The sequence below is a fragment of the Solanum pennellii genome, chromosome 6 (assembly GCF_001406875.1).
Source record: "Solanum pennellii chromosome 6, SPENNV200".
Lineage (NCBI taxonomy): Eukaryota > Viridiplantae > Streptophyta > Magnoliopsida > Solanales > Solanaceae > Solanum > Solanum pennellii.
The window spans coordinates 29737477-29753424 of record NC_028642.1 but is presented as its reverse complement, the minus strand read 5'-3'; the positions used below and the strand labels follow the sequence as shown (position 1 = coordinate 29753424).

At 28.3% G+C, this 15948-nt stretch overlaps 1 protein-coding gene across 1 annotated transcript; it reads left to right on the top strand.

The window, feature by feature from the left end:
- Window positions 1–12126: 12126 nt before the first annotated feature.
- LOC107023875 (BAG family molecular chaperone regulator 3-like) lies at window positions 12127–15264 on the top strand. The gene is made up of 5 exons (XM_015224703.2): window positions 12127–12536; window positions 12715–12947; window positions 13029–13285; window positions 13534–13680; window positions 14539–15264. The coding sequence occupies exons 2-5, from the start codon at window positions 12731–12733 to the stop codon at window positions 14917–14919; spliced, it is 1002 nt and encodes a 333-aa protein (XP_015080189.1). The 5' UTR covers window positions 12127–12536; window positions 12715–12730; the 3' UTR covers window positions 14920–15264.
- Window positions 15265–15948: the final 684 nt, after the last annotated feature.

Sequence of the window (15948 nt, the reverse complement as noted above, 5' to 3'; positions counted from 1 at the left end):
AATTTTAACAACAGTTTTAAGTACCAAAATACTAATCAAAGACTTTTTCCTATTTTCTTTCCAATTTTCATCGTCGGAATCATATATCCTTCTATTAATTAACGGATCCATTACTATGATGTAATAGAACAATTAACAAAAACAAAAAAGAGAAGAATATACGAATTGATGAGGGATTAATAATGAAAAGATGCTGGGTTCAAACAATTACAGATTAAGAAGAAATAGACGATGACNAGAAGAATATACGAATTGATGATGGATTAATAATGAAAAGATGCTGGGTTCAAACGATTACAGATTAAGAAGAAATAGACGATGATGGATTAAGAATAAAAAGAAGAAAAGAATAAAATATGCTGGGTTAAGAAGAATGAAGATGATTATGGAAAAAAAAGAACTGAAACTTGATGGAGTAAGAACAAAGCGGTAGAAGAAAAGAGAAGTTGTCCTGCTTCCTGAAATTTTTACTTTTTTAAATTTCAAATTTTTTGAATTTTGAAATTTAAAATTTCAAAATTTGGTCTTTTATTTAAAATTAATTAAATTTAATAATTCAAAATCAAAAAGCTGATTTAAAAGGTTGAGTGTTTAAATGGATAAAATTCAAAATTCAAAAACTGATTTAAGAGGTTGAGTGTTTTAATGGAGAAAAAATAGGCATTAAAATGGGTAAATGTGTATTATAGGAGAGAGAATGTAATGTATCTAAAAACTTACACTAAAATAAAAAAAAAGGGAATTATGTAATATTTAAAAAAAGTAGGGAAAATTAGAGAATATAAAAATTATAGTTGTGTATTTAAGTTATTTTTCCAACTTGATTTTATATTTATGTATGTATGAATGTGGCCCTCTCCTTTTTCCTAGCACAATATTTTCGAGACTCAAGTCAGAAATTCGCCAACACGAATTTTAAATTTTGACATATCATAAACAACGTGATTTTTTCAGTGAATAATATATCAAAAGAATCGAAACATAATAATAAATTCATACTTTTAAAATTTTGAGCTATTTAGAGGATTTTGAATTGATCGAAATTTGAAAAAGAAAAATTCACCTCATTGAGGAAGATGAACTTCTGCAATATATCGATATTGTATAACAATATACATAAATATATATACATCTTAATACATTATACATTATATATACATGATTATACACTATTTATATAATATGTATAGCATATGCATGTGGCCGTTTAGTTGAACTCTTTTCTATCTGATGGAACGTAACGCTTACGTAAGAAGCCCATGTTAAAATGATGGATCACTTGAATTATTTCATTGGTTTGTTTATTTTCAAGGTGTTTACGAACCTGCAAATTTTAATGAATAGAGAGATGACAAGTAGATTGGTGTGGGTGGGTTTGAGGCTAGTGTCACGGATTTAGACTTCAATTTTATGCCTAGTGGCATGATGAATTGGTGCATCATGACACTAGGTTGTGCAGTGTGAGTTTATGTGAATTTAATCTTTGATACACATACACACATAATGCTAATAGATAAAAATGAGCATAGTGTATAATTACAAACTATTTTGCAATTCTTAGCATAACATTTACTATTGTTTTACCACTAAATTTTAGGGTTAGCAAACATAAAAATTATATTAGCGCTCTATAGTTATAATTTTGCTATTTGCGCTCCATAGCAAACATAGTTTGTTATGGGGCATCAGAATTGTATAAAATCGCAGGCATCTGATTTGTATAAATCGTGGCGATTTGTATAATTCAGGTGTCTGTGTCTATAAAAATCGTGTTTGTATAGGTATATGTTATACGTGTTTGTATATTTGCATAAAATTTGAATTCGTATATAATTGAATCGAGTTGAAACAATTGTATTTGTATATCAAATCCTTCTCTCGTTTTATACAAACACAAACCATACATTGTATTTTATATAATTTGTGTTTCTATAAAGCAAGAAACAGAGAACTGGGCGAGGGAAATTTGTATTTGTATAATTATGAGTGTATCGGACGAAGAGATATGCCTTTAAATTGTATTTGTATATACAATTCTCACAAACACAATTTATATATACATTTGTGTTTGTATGAAGTGAGAGACGACGGAGAGTGGTGAACAAGATTCAGAGAGAGTGTCAAGCGAAATTTAGGAAGGAGGCGTATTAAAAATATTTGCTATGAATTAGAATTAATGAAACTGTGGTTATCACATTTAATTTAAATTAATATTTTGTTATTTTATAAAATTTTCTCTTGTTTTAATTAATAATTAGATATGCCTTAATTTTTCAACCAATAAAGAGTTGAAAAGAGTAACTTCAAATAAAAAGCTTTATTTTGTTCATAAACTTGAGTAGTGCAAGGTTGATTAGTTGACTAAGCATAAAATTTACCGAAAAAAATAATCTTAAGTGAACAAATTACAAGAGAGAAAATGGTTAAAACAACGAAAGCGAAAATTTACTTTTACTTTCTATCATTATATCAAAATTAATTTTTAGCAGCAATTAATTAACAATTGCCGTTAAATATACTTTTAGTGGCAATTAGCACTCTTTGTTTATGTCCCCTAAATGCTTTAGCGACATTGGATCAAATGACACTTAACTAATGTCGGTAAAGACTTTAACACTCTTTATTCATATGTCTATTTATTGCCGCTAAAAATTGTATTTGTTGTAGTGTATATACTTATAAATGAAAATAAGTCATTTGGAAGTCATAAGAAAAGTTATGACATGAGTTCTTCTTGAACTCCAAGAAATTGCGAAAACACTTAAGTTTAGGTCCATTTCTTAACATTTTGCCATTAAGGTGGATCCTACGTAGTGTTGCCGAGGAAGTGATTAGATAGGAGTTATTTACACTTTATGAGTTCAATTAATCTCGTATCGAATTAAAAAGAGATGAATGATCTATTTATATAGTTAAATCAATTTCAATAAATTAATTTTTAATGTTAAATTAGGTCTAAATTAAAATGATATCATACTAGGATCCATTTCAATTCTTATTTTACGATATTAAGTCTTATATAAATTGTATGTTCATGGTATAGAATAGACAGGATGTTAATGAGTTTCAGATTAAATGAAAACATGATAAATATTTTCTTTATATGCATTTTGCATAAAAATTATTTCTTAAGCAAACTTTGCGGAAGGAAATCAAAGACAAGTGATTAATCAAGTCGGTAAGCTTGACAATGAACCTGTTAGCAGCCGGTTGGACAGATTCTAAATCACAATTATTAATTAATAAGATTAAATTAATGTAAGCCAAATGAACGATGTTCAATCAAAATTGCTAGCTTATCAATTGACAAGTGACAATTAGTGGACACTAATTAATTAATGTATCAAGACCTCTAAGCTTTACAATCAAATGTTTGGTGGACTGTTTTAATTAATTTTATGTAAAAAAAGAAGATCGTATCGCACATATTTCCATTTAATTAAGCCACTACTTGATCAGATACATTGACAAGAACTAGTTTAATTAATTAACATGAAATATACTAATTAGGGTGTCGGTAGGCTGTCTTAATTTAAAAAATTTATTCTAACAAACTTCCAAAAATTGAAATTGAGCAAGAAGGGTAAGGTATCCTAGCTTTATCTCTCACAGGATAACATTAACATGCATTTAATTAAATTTATAAATACACAAACATATCTAACTTTTTGTACAACAGTTTATATCGATTAGTTAACACATATTTTACGGATATAATATAAAACTAGAAGTTTATGGAAATACAAAAAATTGTAGTAAATATTGGAGTAATTTTTAGTTTACATCGGTTAATTTGAATTGATTAATTTAAATTTTTGCCAAATGCTCCACCTTTTAGATATAACATTTACTATAAAGGGCAATTCATTACTCAAAGATCGTACTTGTAATTTCTGATTAATAATTTGTTTGATCGAATTTTTGAAAAGTTTAAAATATTTTTTTTTAAGAAAATAAGGTATTTGAGAGAAAATAATTACTAAATGGATGTGTTTTGTATGAAATAAATGTTTTTCATGGAACATGGTAATTTCTAAAAAGTATTTTCTTAAAAAATAAGTGACTCGTTATTTATTTTCTAAAATTCGACAAATAAATAAAAAATATTATCCGAAGAGAATTTATATGTTAAAATTTATTTTTTTAAAAGTGAGGTATTTAAGGAAAAAAATACTAAATCAATATGTTTGGTACGAAATAAAACGTTTTTCATGGAACATGATAATTTCTAAAAATATTATCTTGGAAGATAAAAGGTTCATTGTTTATTTTTTAGAATTAAGCAAGTAAATAGGAAAATATTATCCTAAGATTATTTATATGTTATCTAACAATAATGTATAGAAAGTGTACTTTCGGAGGTGAGATGGTCAAGTGGGCTTGGGTGGGTTTGGGAGGTGGGGAGGGAAGGATAATGGGGGAAAAAACTATAAATTTGAACGTCAATGATACAATTGTTGTATCTACTTTTGTTAGAAAAATTATTTTCCTCATTTTTTTTATAAAACTTTTAAGAATCCTTTTTTTTAGAAAAAATATTTTTTTCAATATAAAGAGGGTAGAAGCTACTAGGGTCTTTTAAAATCAAACCGAAAATAATAATTCGAATCAAAAAAAGTTATTGATTCATTGATAATGGTTACCATTTAACAATTTTGATAACGATTTTGATTTAATAGTAATTATCGTGTTATATGTTTTTAATAATTTATGTTTTTCCTTTAACTGGCTAACCAATAACCGCATAGTAAATCATGTTTATATCATTTGGTATATAAAGTTTTTAACTTAGGATTTAGATTCATAATTTTATTTCTGACAGTCTCAAACTTTCAGTTATTCTATAATATATTAATATTATTTTTTAACAAGACACAATCTATCAGCTAATGTGATAGATTTATTTGGTTTGTCACTATATTTCTAAGTAATTTTTAGTTATTTATTTTTATTTCAAATTTTAACGATTAAATCAATAACTAATTTCACAACTATCATTAACCAATAAATTGATAATCGATAACAATATTTTAGGGATTCTTAACTATTATCATATTACGCTAACTTGTGCATTGTACGGTCTCACTCGGCTATGCTTCCGGATAAACAAAGGCCCAACCCATCACACGCTCGACGAAGTGTCACGTACCCTTCACATTAAAATTAGTGTTTTCATCGTGCGCTCCAAAAGTGTCGGTGGAGACTTCTTTTTTCAACAATCAAGTGTGAAAAACATACGTTCTTTCTATTTTTTTTATCTTAATTTATGTGATATCTTTTTATTTTTTATTAGAGTTAAATAATTTAAATTTGATCGATAATTTACGTATGAAAATTTTAATTTCTTTAAAATTAAATTTATATATTTATAAATCGGACAAGGGCCTAAAATACCCTTAAAGTATTGAAAATGGTACAAAATTAACCTTCATCCACCTATTGGCTCTAAAATGCCCTTTTCATCCACCTATTGGCTCCAAAATACCCTTGTCATCCACCTTTGTGTTCAAAATTGACCACTTTTTTAATTGTTTTAAAATTAAACTCTTTANACAAGGGCCTAAAATATCCTTAAAGTATTGAAAATGGTACAAAATTACCCTTCATCCACCTATTGGCTCTAAAATGCCCTTTTCATCCACCTATTGGCTCCAAAATACCCTTGTCATCCACCTTTGTGTTCAAAATTGACCACTTTTTTAATTGTTTTAAAATTAAACTCTTTAAATATTTTTTAAAATACTTGGCGTTCAATTATTGATTATAATTATAATTTATAAACCAAACCACTACACACTCATTACTAACTAAACCTCACCCAATTAATAATCCAATTATAATATCAAAATCGTCATAAACACTACTAAAACACGATGAAATTGTAGAATTCTGAAAATGACATTCAAAATTATTCGAGTCCGAATCGGAGCCCCAATTAAATTTAGGTTGAGCCGCTTATTTAGGAGGACACTTTCTTTCAAAATAGAATTAGAAATTTATGATTAAAAGGTAAAGAAGTAATGCATCCCGAATTGATTCATGCACTTTTTTAAAGATAATTTTATAAATATTTATGATTTGTTTTAAAACATTAATATATAATTTTGAAAAAAAGTTATCTATGAAGTAACATCACAAGACGTAAGAATAATTAAGATAAACATAGTCAGACTTTTAAGTTTATTGGTTATTTTTATTTAGCCACTTGAATGTATGATAATTTACTTGTATAATTTTTAAAAACACTCAATTGGTAGTAGCTTGCATTAATAATGTGATGGGTTCATTAATTTAGAGGGATTTAATTATTAATGGGGTGGGTAGTGGATTGATTTATAAATTATCCTAAGAAATTAAATTATAACATATAGTTGAGCACCAGGTATTTTAAAAAATATTTAAATAGTTTAAATATAAAGTCGTTAAATAAGTGGTCAATTTTGAACCAAAAGGTGGATGACAAGGGTATTTTGGACCCAATAGGTGGGTGGGAAGGGTATTTTGGATCCAATAGGTGGATGAAGGGTAATTTTGTACCATTTCCAATACTTTGAGGGTATTTTAGGCCCTTTTCCGTTTATAAATCATATAAAAAGTATAATAAATTACAATAATTAATAATTTCAAATATTTAATATATGAAAAATTTACGATAAAAAATAAACTTGGTTAACAAACTTTTCATGTACAAACAAACCTCTTGAAGAGTAGTTAGGTGACTTATTAGGGTTAAGTATGGGAAATATGTAGATATTTCTCCATTTCAATTTATATGTTATTCTTATTTTAAAAAAAATTCATTAATATTCTCTTTGTTTCTATTAACATGTAGTTTTTTAAATATAAATATTCTTTAATACTTGTCTTATATATGCGCGCGCGTCATAGTTGGACACCCTTCGTTGGAAAATTATATTGTATATACAAGTAAAGTAATATATAAAGTGGTTAAATAACGTATTTTGGATAATCTTAACATAACTAGGTGTTATAGCCTAGTGATTTAAGGTGCCTCGAAAGTGCCAAGTTTTTAAGCATTTGTGAGTTCAAATCTCACTAGCACTAGCTTTAAGCCTCTTCTTTTAAAAAATATTCATGTATATTTTTAAATTTTTATTTTATTTTTTTCAAAAAATTTCATGTATATTACATACTCTTTTTCAAGAATTTTCATGTATATTATGTAGTTTAATTTTTATAATTTCTAGTGCACTCTTTCATTTTATTTTATTTTTCAAATTTTTTCAGGTATATTACATACTTTTTTTTTTGTGTATATTACGTAGTTTTATTTTTAAAATTTCTGGTGCACTGATTCATCCAAAAGAAAAAATGTATTCATATATAATTCCTGTACACCCTTTATAAAATTTTTGGCTACGTTATTGTTATTTAATTTTATACATCATAAAACAATATGTCAGTAAAAATACGTAAGAATTATGCAAATTTAATATATGGAAAAAGCACATTCTAACCACCAATAAAATGACATGTAATTGTTATGCATGCTTAAGTACTAGTTATTGTATCTTCGATCTAGTATAAAATAATATGTAGTATATAAATTGACTCATAATTTATTTTGTTGTTCAATTTGTTTATCTTATTTTCACTTTACATAGAATTTAAGAAAATAATTTCTTTAAAAAAAATTTATCGTGTTAACTGTTAAACTAAAAATCTGTTGATCTTACAAGTTATGTAAAAAATAATTGAAATTAAAGAAATTATTAAAAAGGGAAAGAATTATTTTTTTTGGTAATGGACAAAAAATAAAAGAACAGGGAAAAATTAATTTGAGACAAAAATATATCCGAAACTATACAATGATTATCAAACACTATAGATTATTGAAATATACTGAATTTGATATTTGATACAAAACAATTAAAAAGCTACTCCACCAAATATAATATTAAATATGCTACTTTTTTTAATATATGATTTCCTTACTAACCGAAAAGTAAACGATCCCTTGTGGTATTAAATTAACGAAAGAACCCAATCAAAATATTTTCTATTAAAAAAGACGGAAATGATTTTTGATAAAAATCATTTCTCTCCACCTACTATATATTTTTTGATATCACTAACTCCAAGCAATAGAATAACAGTTAGTATTATTATTTTAATCTTTTATATTAAAATATTTCATCCAATAGAACACATTATTGTCGGTGAAAAATTGGCATGCCTTTCAAGAGAGGGAAGTAAGTATTATTTGTATCGTTAGAAAGGTTTAAGTGACGTAGACATCAATTTTTCCAATTTTGTAATTTTTTTTTAGAATTATTAGTATGGAGAAAATTTTATTAAAAGCGTTATCCTCGAATGAATTATATCATGTATCATTTATATTTGATCGAAAATAAAAAGATATCTATTTTCTTTAGAAATAAAGATAAAAATATACCTACTTTTTTTTTTAGTTCATACTCAAAATATTAAATATATCACTGTATCACATAAAGTATCATTTACACACATCTCATCGTGTGTGTACACTCTTTACTTTTGAAGAAAATTCACATCATACTTCATAAGATAAAATATTTTACCTTGAATAAATTATTAATATTAATTAAAAGTAAAAGACTAAAGTATTACTATTCTCCTCACTCTTTTTTTTTTGTTGAACTTATTGTGTTGATGAAATAAGCATATTGTAAATGTTATCAATTCAAGAATGAAAACCTTAAAAATAACGAGTAATCTATGAGAGCTTTATAAATTTCATTGAATAAAAGTATATAACATATTACTAATTACACATCTATATCAGGTGTTTAGTGAAAAAAAATTCTAACACATGGGTCAATGACGAGATATTTATTTTAGTTTTCAGTATAGCTAGATGCAAGTATGCAATTTATATATTTGATCTTAATAGAATTTAAAGCTCTAAAATAACGCATTCCCCTTGATAATTCAGGGAATTGAAGTTAGAAATTTTATATTGCACTCGATCAATATCGTGACGGATTTAGGAATTTGACGAAAGGTGTGCAAACTCTCTTTTCAATTGTGTTAAGGATGTATAAAACTAAATATACCACATAATTTGTCGGAGTAGGTAATGCACCGGACCACCTTTCACCTGAGGTGACTCCGCCCATGAACCAACATATCTATTAGCGGTGATTTAGTTGAAAAGTTATTTGAAATTAATTATCTAGAGATAAGTTGTGTTTCTTGTAAGATAAAAATAATAGATAATTTTAATGACAAAATCAAAAAAATTATCAAATAAAAAATATGATTGGTCACAAAAAGAATAGAAAAACAACAAATAAAGTTGGTAAGGTGTAACGTAAATGAGTGGTGACATGACATAATAAAAGCCCTTTAAATGCGACGGCCTGCCTAAACCATACACGCATATCATTGGCCCCATTGGAACACATTACTCAAACTCTTTTATCATCATTCCTATTCAAAATTATTCATAATTGTCATAAATCATAATACTACGAACTACGCTATTTTTACTGTTTTAATTTGTTTTTCATATTTTAATCAAATACATGATATAAAAAGAGATAAGAATTTAAAAAATGTCTAATTTTAGTTGAATTTGTTATTGCAATACTAAATTTTCATGAGGATCTATTATCTTTCTAGACTCTAGATTATTTATTACTGTATTTTAAACATATAGATTTATATACGTAAACATCAAAATTAATACAAATTGTAAATAGTAATGTGTCCACGTGAGCACATATATACCTTTAAAATACACTATTAAATAGTTTAGGAGTAAAAATACACTATTAAATAGTTCAAGAAAGTAATATGTCCTCATGAAAGTTTAATATTGCAACAACAAATTCGACTAAAATTGAAATATTTTCAAACCCTTATAAAATACTTTTAAAATGAAAGTAGAGTAAATTGAAATGAATGAAGTACTATACTATTTTATGGATAAATAGTTTGGTCATAAAATTTGGGAAACATCAATTTAAAATTTTGATTTGAAATCACTATTTGTATATAAAATCTGCACAAATTCTTCAAAAAGTAGCGCACATTCTAAATTGTGATTCTAATATATTTTTTAACTATAAAAATTGACTTATAAATTTATATTTTGTAAATTAAAACCCCATTTTAAATTTTGTAAAATCCTCTGCTTAATGTGAATAAATTATTTATTCTCACAACTACTTATTACTAATATTGAATTTTTAGGCAAGTGAATCTTGTAAAAAAAAATATGTGCATTTGAAAACTAGTAAAATTATATCTATCATAAAGATTTACTTATAAAAAATAAGGAAATATGTCATTTATTAATATCGTACCTTAGGACACTTTATTTATAAATTATGATTTGTCCATTTAGGTGTATAAATTGCAAAAAGATTTGGATAGTTATTACAAATTGGAGTATTTTTTTATTTATGAGAAAAAAAATATAATTAAAAATTTCAAATTACATCTCAAAATAAAATTTTAATTTTATAATCAACTTAATTTAAAATCATGTCCAACAAATCCTTAATAGTCGAATGAGTTTAACATGAATATACATATATTATAACTTTAATAATATGTAAGAGGGTATAAACTATAACCTTTATAGTTTGCATATATGTACTTAAGATTTTTAAATCTCAAGCATAATTGCACTAATATTTTTTTAGAATAATTAATTTAAACATATGTTCCAATTTAGTTAAACAAAAGACAGGTAAACATTTCCAATAGAAATGATTGTATGAAATCCTTTGAATAAAAATTCAATTGCAAAAATATACACACATGTATAGACAAATTCTATACTTAAAATCTTTAAAAATACAATAATTTCGATATTGAAAATTTAATTTCAAAGTGATCAAATTGAATCATTTCTAGGGAGAAAAGAGTTCACTCACATTGTTTGGTTTGGTTTGAAAAATTAGAAAAGATATGTATCACATATTTTCTAACAATTTCTTTTATATACAAAAATATTCTTTACAATTACAGTGAAGAAAAAAAGAAGAGAAACTTTTTAAGAGGTAATTGTGTCCTTAGTTATGTTATGGTATGCACTAAAATCTTTTGCATTATAGATACAATAAATTTTCATTTACTAGTGATAACTACTTCAGTACCTTGATACCAAACAAAATGAATAACTAATGTAAATATTAAGGGCCCGTTTGGCCATAGATTTTTCAAATAATATTTGGAAAAAAACTTAGCAAATAGTGTTTGTTCATACATTTTGCTATTATTTGACAAATGTTTTTGCCAAATATCTCAAATTCTCAAACACTAGTTTTTTTTCGTATTTAGGCCAAATTTCATTATTTGGGATCTTTTAAAAATTGAAAGTTTACCCCAAATTTTTATCTTTTACAAAAATACCATCGATAGTTGTTGCTTACGTTGTATTACATAATTTTTACAATATAATTTCAAAGTAGTGATGAAATATTCGGTGAATGTGAAATGATAATATGATTATTGATGAAAATGATGAACAATCGGCTCAAAATAACAAAGTCATATGTTTTGTCTACTTCACGATGTATGAAATGATACTTGTTGCACACACTCCAAATTATCACATTACTTTAGTGTCATGGACACTATTTGTTATTGTTGTAACAAAAATTCAATTGACTTGTAATACAAACTTATAATTAGTTTTGATACTTTTAAAACTTATGGGTTCTAAAAAAGTGAAATATATTTCCCAAATACTATAACCAAACACATGGTGAAATTTCATTCGAATAATATTTGCCAAGAATATTTAAAAATCTATAGCCAAACGCTAGCTAAATATATATAAGTTAAAAAATATTATCAAATAAAATATTAAAAATACACAAATTATTTTTCTAATACACTCGACCAAACAATCGCTAAATCTTATATTAAACTGATTCACTCTTCATTCATTCCAAAGTTTAGTTGAAAATATGTAATAATCATTCTTCCAAGTGTTTAGATTGGATTCTATAATCAACCTAACAATCATTAGTGCACATAAAGTGATTAGTATTGTACTTACTGCATATACTACATGTCACTTGTCCTCCTATTTAACGTAAGTTTTTAGTTTTCCTATTTTCCATATATCTTACAGGCTTTATTCACAAGGCTCCCTTGCCTTCCTTCTTTTTTTTTTTTTTAAAAAAAAAACAAATCTCCAGCAGAGTTCTCTACATTTTTCTGTTTCTCTTTCCACTCATTTATTTATATTTTTGAAGTATCTTATTATTTCATCTCTTTCTTCTCAACAACAAAAAAACCCAATAGCCAGCAAATTAGTCAGTCAGTGGTACTTTTTTTTTTAATGCCAAATTTTCATGTAACATTGAAATCAGTAATCAGATAAATCCGTGGACTTTGTGATTGGCTATGTGTCTCGTCAATTTGGGCAAAATCTGTCTCCTACTACTTTCTTCTTTACATTTCTAGCTCTTTCATAAGATCTGCAATTTCTCCTCAGTTTTAACTTTGCTAAATCGCCAGAGCCTCTCTCTGTGGGCATTTTCTCTGCCGCCGACACTTTGCCATCCACATTCTCGGTTAGAATTTCTTTTATCTGAACTGAAAGTTACGATTTGTGTATATATTTGTAACTTTGTAGTCAACTAATTTGCTTGAGATGGTATTTATTTACATGTTATACAACTTTAGATGTATTGATCTGTTTCTCTGGAATTGAAACTTCGCAATTCAAATCATTATATGTATGTGTTTTAGCTTACGAACTCAAAAAATGATGGGAATGAAGACCAGAACTACCGGAATGCCGCCAATAATGAACGGTGGTTCTGTTGGCAGCGAAAATGAGTGGGAGCTGAGGCCCAGCGGAATGCTGGTTCAGAAACGCAACCCGGATTCTGAAAATCGTCCTCCTCCTCCTACTATTCGGGTCCGGGTCAAGTATCGCTCTGTTAACCATGAGATCAATATCAGTTCTCAAGCAACCTTTGGTATATTTGAATTTATTTATTTGTAGCAAATTTTTATTTATTTTCGATCAACGTTAGTGACTTAGGCTTGTTAAATTGTAGGAGAATTGAAGAAGATGTTGAGCGGTCCAACTGGGTTGCATCACGAAGATCAGAAGTTACTGTATAAAGACAAAGAAAGGGAAAATAAAACATTTCTTGATATCGCTGGCGTGAAGGATAAGTCCAAAATTGTTCTAATTGAAGATCCAATTAGCCAAGAAAAACGGTATCTCGAGATGAGAAAGAATGCTAAAGTGGAGAAGGCAGCTAAAACTATTTCAGACATCAGTTTGGAAGTCGACAGGCTGGCTAGACAGGTAATACGTAATATTCCTCTGCCCTGGGTTTAAAAATTGAATAGAGGTGACAAATGGACGGATTGACATCAAAATAGCTTAGTCAAAATTGAAATGAGGTGAGCTAATAAATGAGCGGATCAATAATCAATAGAAACTTGGAAGGGTTGGGCGAGTTATGATTTTATAACTAATTTTGCCATAGCTGCAACTCAATTGTGTATGGATAAATGAGTATTGTTGTTAACTGTTACGTCTTGATTGCTTAGGTTTCTGCACTCGAATCTGTAGTTTTTAAAGGTGGGAAAGTTGTAGAAAAGGATGTGATAAATCTAACAGAGTTGTTGATGAATCAACTGCTTCAATTGGATGGTATTATTGCTGAAGGTGATATAAAACTGCAGAGAAAAAATCAGGTATTTAACTTAAATCCTGCATAGTATTTTTGGGCTTTTAACAAGGCAAACAACTAGTTTCAAATATATACAATAAACACAGTCATGTTTTTATTTACATTTTACACGTAGGAAAAAAATACATTGACTATACATTATGATACACCCAAAAAGTTGAATATATCTTAACTAAACATGAAGAAAGCTGAATATAGTTATCTATGCATGAAGTATACACCGACTATTCCATCTCGACCAACTCAAAATCTCTTCGAAACAGTTCCAAGTCTTAGGTATGAAACCCTCTCGGTGTTTCAACTCAAAATCTCTTCGAAACAGTTCCAAGTCTAAGTATGAAAGCCTCTCGGTGTTTCAAAGTCTTTTTGATATATAATTCACTCGAAAAGATTCACATTCACGGTACGTCGAATTTTAAAGAGGAAGAAGTAAAAGGACGACAACGAAGAAGAAGAGGAAGGCTATCTAGCCATTTTTCTGGTAAAACTAATATTGCCGAACGACCATTTTCTCTAATTTGTATAAGCTGGGCTAAATAGATGGTAACTAAAGTTTACAGGCTGACATTCTACATAATTGTTCCAATAATAGGTGATCCAGTCAAAGGGATTCTTTTATTAATAAGTCAATACATACATTTATAGCTTCAATTCCTCACCGAAAAATCAAAAGAAAACAGTAATTCCTAAATTCAAGCTAGACTCTAAAAGTTAGCTATTGCTAAGCTGAATTTCTGCAAAAGAAAAATCTTTTCTAGAGATGATGTAGCTATGTGCTTTTATTTCTGCAATATCCTGAGACATAAGCTCAACATTTTAATTTGGAAATGGAAGTTCTAAAAGATGTGGTTAACGTTTGCAGGTGAGAAAAGTGCAAAAGTGTGTTGAAACACTAGATGTATTGAAGATAAAAAATTCAATGCCAACAAACAATGGAAACCACACTCCGAAAGACCAATCTCCCCCAGCTCGTCCTCATCAAGATTATATGTATTTGAATGAGCAGGCATCATCACCAGTTCAACAACATCAAGATAGACATTCGTTTAGAAATTCACCAGTACAAAGCAAACAGCAGCACCAATCGAGGCACTCGACCTCAGGGTCTGTTGTCATAACAACACAATGGGAAACATTTGATTCCACTCCAGCGCCATTGCTGGATCATTTCTCATCTCCTACAACCACATCAAGCACCCATGCTGCAGTTGCACAATCACGAATAAGTTGGGACTTGCTTTGAGTAAGTTGTAGACAAAAAGTGTATCTGCTAGTTTGAGGGATCGGGTGGTGTGAGTTTCTCCTTTCCCTTGTTGTTTTGGTACCTTTTCTCCATTCTTTTCTGTATCTACGTGTTGTTTTAAATCCCCATTTAATAATCTCCAAGTTGAGTAATAACTGGGGTTACATATTTAGTGGAGTTTTAGGTTGTATTTCATCGTCGGTCATCAATTTTCTATGTAATGTTTTTGGCGTTGATATGTATGATTATACTATTATGTATTTCTGATTGTGGTCGATAGATGTAGTATGTTCCTTAAATATGCAGATTATACTTGAAATCATATAAAAGTACTTATTCAATTGAGAGGTGTGGTGCTTACCTTTTAGCAGAGGTGATAGAATTGTAGGCATTCATATTTGTGTTGAGTTGATAGTTGATGTTGATGAGACTTGCTGTGATGAAGAGAAGTGGCTTTTACCTACACAATGCGACGGATTTTGGGACAGTCGTCTGGTAAGTTTCCTGTGATCAATTTTTCAAACTAAGCGTGCAGGTGAGGATAAATGCTTGATCTTCTTTCCTGGTTCATATTCGTGTTTGATCCTCTGTGTTATTTTCCGATACGGATTAGGTCTCAGAAACCTCTATATCAACTGATGGCTCCAACTCCATTGGAGTTTGAGCTCTGAAATATCTCAATGTAGAATCTATCGTATTCATGATCCTAGTTTCTTTAATAGCTCTGAGGATCTGTTGGAAACACCCTCTCTATCTTCTCAAGTTTGGATTAAGGTTACATATACAGCCTCCTCTCCAAATTTCACTTGTGGCATTACACTGAATATGTTGTTGTAGTAATAGTTTCTTCAATAGCCATTAATGCAGAGTGCATCAACTACTCGTCATATTGTACTTCAATAGTCAATGCTTTATTTGGCTTTTGTATCAAGAGCCATGGAGAAGTGGTGCTTCCATGTTTGTGTACATTGCTTAAACTGTGAGAGTGCCTCAGGTCATCCTTTGGGCCATGATTGTATTCTCCTCTGC